This window comes from Platalea leucorodia (assembly GCF_965183815.1).
Source record: "Platalea leucorodia genome assembly, chromosome: 8".
Classification (NCBI taxonomy): Eukaryota; Metazoa; Chordata; class Aves; order Pelecaniformes; family Threskiornithidae; genus Platalea; species Platalea leucorodia.
Genome location: NC_138830.1, coordinates 43,856,165 through 43,867,777, shown reverse-complemented (window position 1 = coordinate 43,867,777; position 11,613 = coordinate 43,856,165). Strand labels below are relative to the sequence as shown.

Genomic DNA, 11,613 nt, shown 5'->3' with positions numbered 1-11,613 from the left:
TAACTAGAAGTGGGAAGTATTTCAGAAGATATCTAAATAAATCTTTTTAAAGGGGTTTCTCTCTCTCCTTCTTTCTCTCCTTTTCCCTCTAATTACCCATGTCTGGTAGTCTTGGATCTCAACCCCTTGTTATTTAAAATACATATTCATGGAACTATATTTTACAGTTGCACTGTTCTGGTTACAAAATAGCTTCTACTTTTCTAGGACATAATTTCATTTTGTTTAGCCAAGAATTCATTAAAGAAGCTATAAATAACCTCCTTTAAATATTTAGCCGTGAATAGAGGGTGGACTGGCATTGATGGCTTATTTTAGTACTAATGCAATATGCTTTAAAAAAAAAATCCGCATTTGAGCATGAATCAAGTTAATCATTAACACTTTCAACGGGATTCTCAGGATCCGCTTAAAACGGAGATTGCCCTCTCCCAGCCGGCGAGCTTCGGGCATGGGAGGGCTGCACAACTTTCCCTTCCGTTTTTATTTCAGCAAAACAAAATTTGCCCCGTATCGCGGTGGAAATGCAGCCCTGTGGCTTCGGTGGGCTGCTCCCCCAGGCAGGGACCCCGGCTATCGGCCCCTTCTTGCCCTCTGGCTGCCACACAACTTGGCCAGCATTTCTTTCCCATGGAACTATGCCACCTTCCCAAAGACACAGCAGAGAACATCAGAGTTAGATGGAGTGCAGCCTTTTTTAAAAGTCACCTTAGAAAAAGAAGTCCCAATGCCTCCACCTCCCTTTTAAGCACAGAGAGAAAAAAAGCGTTGAAAAAGGGGGAGCTGGTGATTCTGTTTTGATGCACGAAGCTGCACTAGGAGCTAATCTGCTGCGATCTGAGAGCAAAGGATACGAGCGCCAGGCGCCGTTATTTTAGGGGAAGGTGAGGAAAGGGCATTAGCTGATGCCCTGTTCAGCGATGGCCAAGATTTGGAAAACCCGATGCTGGTGGCTCTCAGGCTGTGTGTTTACAAAGCCACAGAACTGCAGCCAAAAGCAAATCCTTCCTTACGCCTCTCAAGTCTTTTTGCCTCACTTTTTAGGCTGTGGGTTGTTGATGTCAGCTGGAGAGTAACATCGGTTTAAGGTACTCCAGCTCCCCATGCCCTCCACCAATGTTTTCCCTTCTCCTTGCTCAATGCATTACCCTTCCAACTGCTGATACAGACATGCTGAGAAAGAGATTAGGAAACTCGCTAGCTTCAAAAAAAACCACGCACAACTTTGGGAAAAAAAAAACCAAACCCAAACCCAGTAGTTTGTTTTTTAAACACAGCTCCCTCGCCTATTATCATTCAAGGGGTGGCCCCAACAAAAGCTGTGTCAGCAGCAGGGGAGGGGGTGGCAAGAGGACGGGAAGGAGCTGCTGGGCAGGGACTCCTGAAGCCAGCACTGCTCTCAGTCAAGGACACACAAAACTGTACCCCAAGTGCTGCAGTGCTGTTGCGTTTTGAAATGAAGTTGAAGCATTAAGATACTTTTCCTTAGTGCCGACTCCCTCTGGGCATTCCCCAGACAATTACAATGTTTTCTGAGTATACAAAAGAACGAGGAGATTTTGTAATCAGAGTCTGAGTTTATGCTTCTCTCCTTAAGAGCATTCAATTTCCATGGACATTCATTAGCAGGAGGTTAAAACACAATGGCAGAAGAGAATGGACTGCTTTTATGTCCATGTGGTAGTAAACACTTCAAGCTAGAAATGCAAGTTCAAAATAAAAACCTCTCCGTGTTGTTTCCAAATTAGTAGTAAAGCAACAAAAAACACACAACTTTCACAGCTTTTTTACTGAAAATTTAATTTTACAAAATACCCTTTTCCATCAAAGAAACTTCCCTGCAATGTACATGAACCCAGCGTTTTATAGATCTGTACAGTGAGATATCAGAGAGGTTTGAAAGAAGGAAAAAAACTTTCAGCAGACACCTAGTTGCAAAACCTACAGCAATGTGAATACAAGTGTGTCTTAAAATGCTAAAGCAAGTAATGCAATATAATTGGTGAATCTATTTGAAATGTGAAAAGTTTCCTTAAAATGGTCCATATGGTATGTAGAACATCACAGCTGGCACAAAACTGCCTGTATTTAGGTTTAAACACAAAAACAATGTATGTAAGGAACAGTTTTTGAAAAAGAACCCAAGTGCTGCTATCATAAGGCAAACATACAAAGGTGCTGACAGCACACAGGGAAATCGACAAAATAAGATGAATACGCAAGTGTTCAAACACTGAACTTTTTTTTTTAATGTTGCCAATAAACGTTTAAAAGATAACCAATGCCAAATTAACACAGGACACCCTTTAACTAGCTAGGTGTCACGCATATAGCTTTACGTAATCTCAACAAATGTGAAACTAGGCATGAGTACTCCAACTTCGGCTGGCGAGGCAGGACCTAGTTAGTCTGCTGCATTCTGGCAGCTTTGAATTTTGAAATCCTCTTTGTAGTTTCTTCTGGTGCCTCGGACAAAACTTCCTCTGATTTTCGCTCCAGAATGGTAGGCAGGACTGGGTGAGCAATGACTGGGTGTGGTATTAGGGAGGGAGACAAAGGCTCCTTTTCTATAACAGTTCCGGAAAATGCCTACAAGAGAAGAGAATGCTCAAAATGAGCTAATAAAATGCAAATGTGAAGCCATGCCCATAAGGTCATTACCCTATATTAGCCTGATTAGGATTGTTATTTCTCTTAATCAAAAGTAAAGAAATATCTTTAAATCAATGACTGTTCCTTGCATAAGTAACCAAATCGTAATTAACCTCAAAATACAGCTTGTTCAAAGATGACTGAATGAAAGACAGTGTCTTAAAAGTACTACTTAATCTCATTCCTACTGCATCAATGATCTAAAAATTTGCTTCCTCACTGACACATGCTCAAGAAATAAAACAGCTGATGTAATATATAGGTTCATTTTGGATAAGAAACGGAGAGATTTTTGCAAAGTTGGAGTATGTCAGCATTTCCATCATACGTCATATTTTATGACTTAGTATCTTCTAATTGCATCAAGCTGACACACTGCATACAAATTGGCAAGCACATATTTTGTTTGTTCTTTTCTCCTTACCAAATATGATCAAAAAATGGTGAAAGCAATTTATACTTAAGAGAACGGCAAACTTGCTTCCAACTACTTCTCCCTATAAAAGGTCAAATAAAAACATTTAATGTTTAAAAATGATAATTTATGTGCAGCTGATTACATGACTTAATCCTTTTTAACTTAGCTAAGAAATGACCGTGATTCTTGGACAACACTTGAAAAAAAGCAACTCAGAACTACTTTTCATAAACATATTTAAGAACAAATCACCCTACTATGTATGGAAAATAGAAAATTCAGAATGCCTAAGGACAAGGGGAAGCAGTTTACATCCAAGGTTTGATGCTCATACTGGGCACAAAGGAATGCACACCAGATTTATTAACTATGCCTAGTTCTGCTTTTTCGTAACTCAGTTACCAAGAAAAACAAAGCAAAACAAACCAGCTATTCTTTTCTTGCAGGACCTGCAAAAAAGCAGTCTTTTTTTGTTTTCTGCTCCAATAGCCAAAAATATGCCTAAAGCTGTGCCTGTACACAACTGCATTGTTCTAACGCCACGCTCATTTTCAAAAACAGGTAAGCAAAATACAACCTAAGATGACTGTGGTCAAATCAGAAACAGAAGGGAGAAAAGTTAGTGTGTTGCAAATGGTAATGGAGAAATAATGTATTTCAAACACCCATAAAAACAACCAAAAGCAAAATAGCATTTAAGAAGGCATGTCTAACTGGAGTGTTTTGCTCACTCTCCTTCAGTTACTGAGAAAATACATTATATTGTAGAGAATAATCATGCCATATTCAGAAAATGGACTAATGGGTAACATCTAAAGTGTACTTAGATGTTTTATAAAAATGTAGCAAACATATTCCAGAAAGTATACAACATGAAGTGCTAACTCTACAGATGGATCTTCCACCATGAATCTTCACATCCTGCCTGGATTCATCTGTAGCTATTTGTATGAAAAATGATAATAAACAATAGCTTTTTATAAGGAATTAATTTCTTGTAAAAAAAAATTTTCTAAAAATAATGTTTTCATTGAACTTTCCCATTGCATTGGGAACTACTGGAAACTCAGTTTCATCTAGTTTGAAAAAAAACTAGTTTAAGTTCTTACAAAATAAAAATGAAGAATACTCTATGCCATGAATTTCAGAGCAGCAGCTACATTTAATTCTTGTACTCATCCAGTCACTAAGCAACTGTACATTTTCCCTTACGTCGTACAGTCTCTTTCCTTTATGATGAAGCCCTGAACTTTTCAAACGTGTGAAAACAGATTTGTTTGGGATCACTAATGGCCCTAGTCTGGCATAGGATGAGTAGAGGTGTAATGCTTCCTTCCACAGGGCAATTCCTCTACGCTTGGCAAGTCCAAATAATAACTCAGCTGATATTTGTGTGGTTTAAAACTGAAAACCACCACCTAGAAACTAGCTGTCTAGTAGCTGTGCATCACAGGTTATGGAGAATCAACTCTTCCCTCTCATCAACTATGAAGCATAGATTTTTCTCTTTCTTTTTTAATCCTGCTCTGTATCCTGCAGTCAAATTTTCAGGATGACCCAGCCGACATGATGCTGGTTTCAGCAACACCAGCAAGTGACTACTTTGTCAGATCTTTACAGAAAAGCTTCGGGTCTCAGGGAAGCCACTTGACTCGTCTCCTCCCCTCCGCCCCTAGGTTGCGTATGACAGAAGCTTGTCACCTGATAATGTCCTTCTGAAGCAAACTAGGTAGAAGTTAGAAAATTATTTCAAAGAAATCAAATTGATGGTATAGGCAACTACAGTCATTAGATTTCTCGTTTTTATCCCTGCCAACAATCAATAATTAATTAAAAACTGTACCTCGCTTGTCCCTGAAGAGGGAGGAAGCTTTTTGGGTAGCTGCTGCTGCTGCCCCTCCTCCTCCTCTTCCTCCAGTATGCCTTCGCTGTTGTCACTCTGAGTAGCTTCATCACAGCTAATACTCCTCTGAACTCCTCGTCTGTCATCAAACTCAGCAGCACTGTTCTCACTGGTATCGCTACAAACACTGTTCTCTCTGCTTCGAGACTTCAAAATTGATTTACGAGGGACATATTCTCCATTCACAACATCAACAAAGACTCTATAAAGGAAAATGTTAGCTTTAATAAACCATTTCAGGATCAGATGACAAATTTACAGTGATCTTGCTTTGTCTTTTGTACAAATTAATTATGACGTGCTTTTCCAACTTTTCGCTGCAGAATTACAATACTGTACCTTTAGAGGCATTTTATTTACCAACGTACAAGAATCAATTCTGCAGAGCAAACACTTATGCCCTTTATTCAAGCATTAAGTTGGTACACTCTTTCAGCAGAAAATGTATAGCTCTTAAAACAGAATAGTGTGAGTTAAAAAAAGTTAGGAAAAAAGGTAAACTAAACAATTGTCAGGGTTGTTTCCGTAAAGAGAAACAGCAGATCACAATGACGAAAGGTTTTCTAGAATGAAGTCCTTGTCAAATGTAGAATATAAAAACAAATACTTGAAACATTCATTGCACATGGGAAGGACGAAGCTTTTTCCTGACAAGTGCCATAATCTTCTGCTTTCAGTTAAAAAGAAAAAAAAATTTAAAAATCAGCTTTTAAGATCGGATCAACACGAAGACACTTTTCAAGCATTAACAGACTGTAAACTGATAAAGAGGCCTCTTCCTACAGTTTGTACTCCATCTCCATGACTTAAAGAAGTCAAGGGTGGGTGGAGGAGAAAGAGTGGCATTAGAGACAGTGCCAATTTTATCAAACACATAAAGGAGGAGCCCAATGACTGGATGAGTTTTAAGGGGGTTACTTGTTTCTTAACAGCTTTATTCATCAGGCACTCATGGGAACACTTGTATCTCTCTACAGAAGATGGAGTTCCCTTGCAGAGCTCAGGGAGAGCACCATGGAAGAATCCTTTACCTCATCTTCAGCCCCAGCAAATGTAATTACAAGATGGGTTTTAACTTTTCACACTTTGTGACACATTTTTTAAGATATTTAGGTGCCTGAATACACCAACATACAAATGCGGTGTGATTTTCACAAGCAGTTCATCAACCAATCTAATAGGTGTCTGTGTCCAACTTTACCAACCTAAATGCTTGTTTTAACTCTCCCATCACCTTAGTTTAGTATTTTATACGCTCCTCTAAGCCCAACACTGTTTTTCAAGCTCTCTGAGTGTGGGTGTTCTACAGGGGAGCACTTCTTTCTACAGAGAATACAGACAGCGATGGACTGAAGTCAGGGAGGGAGAATGCAAGAGAAACTGTGCAAAGACCTGAGTACATTCTGAAGATACTGGAAGGAAGAGACAAAAACCCGCAATTAGTAACTGGGAAAGGAATATTATTACAAGTGACAGATCCGGTCAGTTATGTTTGAAAACAAACACAGAAGCAAATGACATGCAATTAACCAGAACACACAGCAAACTGCTGTATTCCTTTATGCAGATTATAATGTACTGGCAAATTTACCTCAGTTTCAGAAGCTCCAAAAAAGTAGATAAATGATGAATTGCTAGTTGGAAAAGGGAATTTTAAGCTCAGAAATGTTTTATCAATATGAAAGGATGGCAACCATGCAGAAGCCACAAACTTTCATTTTTAAGTAGTAAATTCAGTTCCAGCTGTTTCTTTCAGGAAATAGTAGGCTCGGTTTCATACTATAGGTGAACAGAAATGAAAAGAGAAGGTCTGCTAAGGGGAAAGCTCACATGCCAATGCTATAAATTACACACCGGTAAATGTCTGCTGGGGTTTTGATGTTAGGCAGTTCTGGAGTTGCATGGCCATTGCCATTGCTGTTCTTCCTTTTACGCTTGGCCTCTTCTTTCTTTTCACTGAATTTCAAAGTAGTATTTTTTCCTGTGTTTATTCTTACCTGAAAATTGAACACAAATGATGGTCTAGACCATAAAATCAACAATCACCAGGCTGCAGATCAACTGACTTCTGACATTCTCCTATCCAAGCAGCTGGGGACTACGAAGCACAGATAAGTTAAACAAATGTATGAATGGTAACATTCATAGTGTGAACTGTTTATTCTTTACCACTTGCACTAGGCTGGGGCATTTCTTTGCACTAATGTGCACAGATTTTGCATATAATGTATGACAATCTGCTTATTTAAACTCTGCTCAACAGCTGAGCTGTTCAACAGTCAATTTCAAGTCAAGTAAAAAGTCATTTTAAACTCCTAGACAGGATTCTATCTTTTACAACAGCCGGAAGGCAGAACAGCAAGGTATACATTTGAAGATCATTTTTTAATACCATATTTGAAACTGCAGGATTTAAACAGCGGGTTTCAAGCATTCTAAAAAAATCCAAATAAACGTCACCTACAGTTACATTATCTACATTATCTAAAATTTTCTATTTTATATATGGTATATATGTTTTACGTAATCTCTTGAGAGAAAGATGAAAACAGTAAAGTACAAACCCTTTTAGGTTCAACAGTGTGAGAGAAAAAAATAGTTGGAACAGAGGTATCTCCAACATCTATGTCATCTTCATCATCACTGTGGTAATAAGTAGAGCCATTAACTTGGCCACCAAACATCTCTGCATTTGTTACTTCTTTATGGAAGTTGCCCTGAGTAATACAGTCTTCTGCTCTATACGCCCCATTCAGATCTGTCATCTTATCTTCCTTCTCCTCTTCAGAGGAGGTTGTATCTTCTCCATTTGTCTCAACTGTATCAGGCATCCTATGAAATGAAAAATATCTAAGTGAACTGAGGCAATTCATACTCTTGAGAGATACAGGCATACAAAATAATGAACAAGTCTGTACATAGTTTTCTTTACCCAGGTACTATATTTTTAGCCAAATTGTGGAACTTTTTTTCTACTCTATAAGAATGACTACATCCTTTCCATGTCAACTGGAAATACCAAAACTGTGACATTCTGGCTAATAACATGTGTTCCTTTAGGACCAGAATAGATCTAAGGATGTCATTAAACACTGAATGTGTAACTCCTACACTGTAAACGATGCATTTTCCAAGCCTGTGGGAAACGGATTTTACTTCCCCCTTTTCTATCACCTTAAAGAAAAAATACTACAATGCTGGGCTGCCATGGTTGCACAGAGGCAGGTTTTAGCACCTTTTTGGCCTTGCAGTGCACACTTTGTCAATGTTCCACCCTTCTTCCACCTATTATAACTGCATCACTCTAGTCAGCTATTTGCAGTTGTGGCGAGACCCTTTGCATACAAACAGCATCACACCCCTAAAGCTTTTTCAACTCCAAACCTGACCATGCTACAGCAGTACTATACCTGTCAAGTTCACCAAGTATCTCTTCTTGTCTCTCCAGCTCTTCTAAGCGGGCCCACAGTTCCTCCTCTGACTGAAAACGGCCCATTGATTTTGCATCACTTCCATTTGCTGGAAAATCTACCTCAAAAACGTTTGATACTTTTGGCTTTGAATGAGGTTTGTGAGCAGTTCGGTATTTTCCTGTGTAACAAAAAATAAGATGCAATTACTAAAGCAATTGACAAAAAAAACCAAACCCCAAAAAAACCCAAAAAAAAACATTGGGGGGAAAAAGAAACCACAAAGGAATTACGGAATATGGGCAGAACATTTTCCATTTCAAATTATTGTTTAACTGTTTAAGCGAAACTGTCAATGAACCAGAGCACCAGCACTGGATAATAGTCTCCGGATGCTACAGAAATACCAAGGCAAAGCAGAGATGTTTATTTACAAAGCAGGAGACACTGATCCTATGACAGTTTTATTACAACATGGGGTTTTTTTACCTCTTGTGCCAAACAGTAGACTGGGATTTGCTCTGATAGATACCAACATGTGAATGTGACATTTGCTCACCGTCCCATTAATAGCACATTTTATTAACTGGGAAAGCAAACCTAGTTTGTACTTCACCTCATTTTGGACAAAGTCACCTATATTTAAAGAGCAGAGTCTTTTTGTTTTGGGTTGTATTTTTTTAAATTTACAATGAAGATCATTATAAAACGATCTCCAGAGTCATCTGGAAAATCTGACCAAAATCCAGTCACTATGAATCACTTATTTTGAAAAAGTGTAAGAGACTCACTCTGAAAAGCATACAAAAACCTGCCTTTCAAAAATAATAAATATAAACCCCTTTAAAGCTTCAGAGGTGACCCGAGATATACACTTGTGAGTAAATGGTAGTCACCGACAAGTTCTTGCTGGCATTTAAAAGCTTTGCTACCTAGTGAAATGGTGCATCCATTGTGGATGGGGAATACTTTCTCCTGTTTGAGTGCTGTCTAGCACATAGGAAACAAACCACCTGCCAACAATACTAATGCTTTAGCCCTGTCTGCCTGAAGGGCAGGACTGCTGCTTTAATCCCCCTTCTCCCCGAGACCGGCAGCTCCCGGGGGCACCGCCTGCTTCTGCGCGGTGCCAGGCAGGATCCCAAGGGAAGCTCCCATCAGCACCCCCCGGGCAGCACCTGCACCTCTTTACAGGAGCGAGGACCCTTCCCCTTCCATCACTGCCACAAATACACCCAGCATGCTGTCTGTACAGTGCAACTCCAGTATCTCTACAGGTCTTCATGAAACTCTCCTTTGTGCATCTAATCAACAGTAATACAATGTCTTCATTATTCAGCTTCCTTCAAGTCTTAAAATCTCTATTAACCAATTGTGCGGCCATTTTTTAAAAATTTTAAGAACTCGTGGCTTAAAGATATTCTTATTCAAATATGTCAGCTTATACTTTAATCCCGAGTTAAATACAAATTCAATAGCAACATTAAAAAGCAAACAGGTGACTTTAAGTAATGTTGGAATGTGTGTCCCCTACTCTTCCACAGGATAGCATTTTTCATCATCTCATTAAGAAAAGGCTGAAATGTATTTTATTGAGATTTGAATATAAATTGAGGTAAGCCAAGCAATCAGAGTCGCTTGTGAGGATTTCATTTGGTATAATTACAAAATTAATAAATAAAATTTGGAAGGATTAGTTAACAATCTATTTCAATTTGATTTTCAGATTGTGCCCTCCCGATTTCTTTCTGTTACCCTTCAGTATTAACTGCTGACTTGACTACCAAGGTAAGCACACGGCTTCCTGACTGCCAGCGCTTCAACATGCCAGTGGTTTTCCCTCCTAATTCTAACAAAACTTCTGTCAGTTAGGAAACCAGGTCAGATCTCAAAGACAACAGAGGATAACCACTTGCTGCTCCAATATCCGCTGTGCTCACTCACTGTTACTACAAAGCACCACCGTTAACTTCACACACGAACCAAAAAAAGTGAAATACTAAAATCCAGAAAAATGGAGAGTCAGCAACAAACCAATGAGATGCTGAGGATATTTGGTTTTGCCTTTCTCAGAGATACAGCCCATTTCCATGTAAACAAAACCAATTCCTAGGCTGACGAAGCCCAGCCTGCCTCAAAATAATTGCTAAGTTGTTCTTTTAGTTACTTTTCTCTCTTTCTCGGTACAGATCAGTGCTGATAGAAAATGTACTTAATTCCCACTTACAGATTTTCAGCAAAAATTAAGATTATTTCAGAGGACAATAACGATAATGAAAGTTTAGGATACAATAAAAAGCTGCACAAAGGTTGACCTGGCATCTACAGCATGCTGCTGTAATAACACTGTTACAATGGGATGCACTTCTCAGAATGGTGGTACTCCTATTTTGCAACGACATCTACCCATAGCAGAGACGCCCCCTTAGTCAGCCTTGGCATATAAAGAATATTGTGATTTATTCCAGAAAAATGTAACAGCGAACCGCCCAGCTTAGCCCTCTGCAAATCACAAACTACCACTCCTTCTCAAAATGTCCAAGTGATGCTATTTTCAGATTGTAAAATTACTTCTTCCTCCAACTTTGCCTGAGTCTTACCTATCAAGCACCACTTCAGATAGCACAGAAACTATCCAATTCCTTAGCACAACTATCTTTGTTTCCCAGTGTCCTCTCCAGAAATCTTCAGGAAATATCTGCTTCAGTACATTTGCAAGACCTGCATGCTGGAATTGTTTTCACATTTGTTTCACCGACAGTAGTGAAACGCCCCAGTGGATGACAACGTTTACACTGTCCGTTTATTTCTCATCCATGTCCACACTTCTTCCCCTCCCTGCTGACACTGCTCACATACTTCCACCGTAACAGGCAGAGCCTGAGTTTCTCTAGTATTTCTTCTGTTGTAAAACTCACACTTTGATGCAAAAAATTTCTTCTCTAGTTCTCTCTCCAGGAGCCAGCCTATTTTATTTCTGCCTCTCTTCTTCTAGAAAACTTCAAACTCCCGATGTAGACTCTTCAAAGAAAAAAATCCCCCAAATATGTTTAGCTGACAGCTATCAAGGGATATCACAGCATCCCATAGTGAAACCAAGGGACAAAATCCTTCTTACCTTCAGATTAGTAATTTTTAATTTGAATGAAGCATTTTTTTAATGTAAAATATATAGTGAAATAAAATAATTTAGTCAGTTCCACATAAGGAGTATTAATCCTACATAAGGA

General features: G+C 39.0%; 1 protein-coding gene across 1 annotated transcript in view; it reads right to left on the bottom strand.

Moving 5' to 3' along the window:
* Window positions 1–1,820: 1,820 nt before the first annotated feature.
* The window catches only part of URI1 (URI1 prefoldin like chaperone), a 42,771-nt gene continuing 32,978 nt past the window's right edge, over window positions 1,821–11,613 (bottom strand). The window contains exons 7-11 of the mRNA XM_082319756.1: window positions 8,384–8,564; window positions 7,538–7,805; window positions 6,828–6,970; window positions 4,914–5,175; window positions 1,821–2,589 (exon numbers count right to left, since the gene is read on the bottom strand). Of these exons, the coding sequence (XP_082175882.1) occupies window positions 2,401–2,589; window positions 4,914–5,175; window positions 6,828–6,970; window positions 7,538–7,805; window positions 8,384–8,564 (1,043 nt within the window). The 3' untranslated portion in view covers window positions 1,821–2,400. The remainder of the gene's footprint in view (window positions 2,590–4,913; window positions 5,176–6,827; window positions 6,971–7,537; window positions 7,806–8,383; window positions 8,565–11,613) is intronic.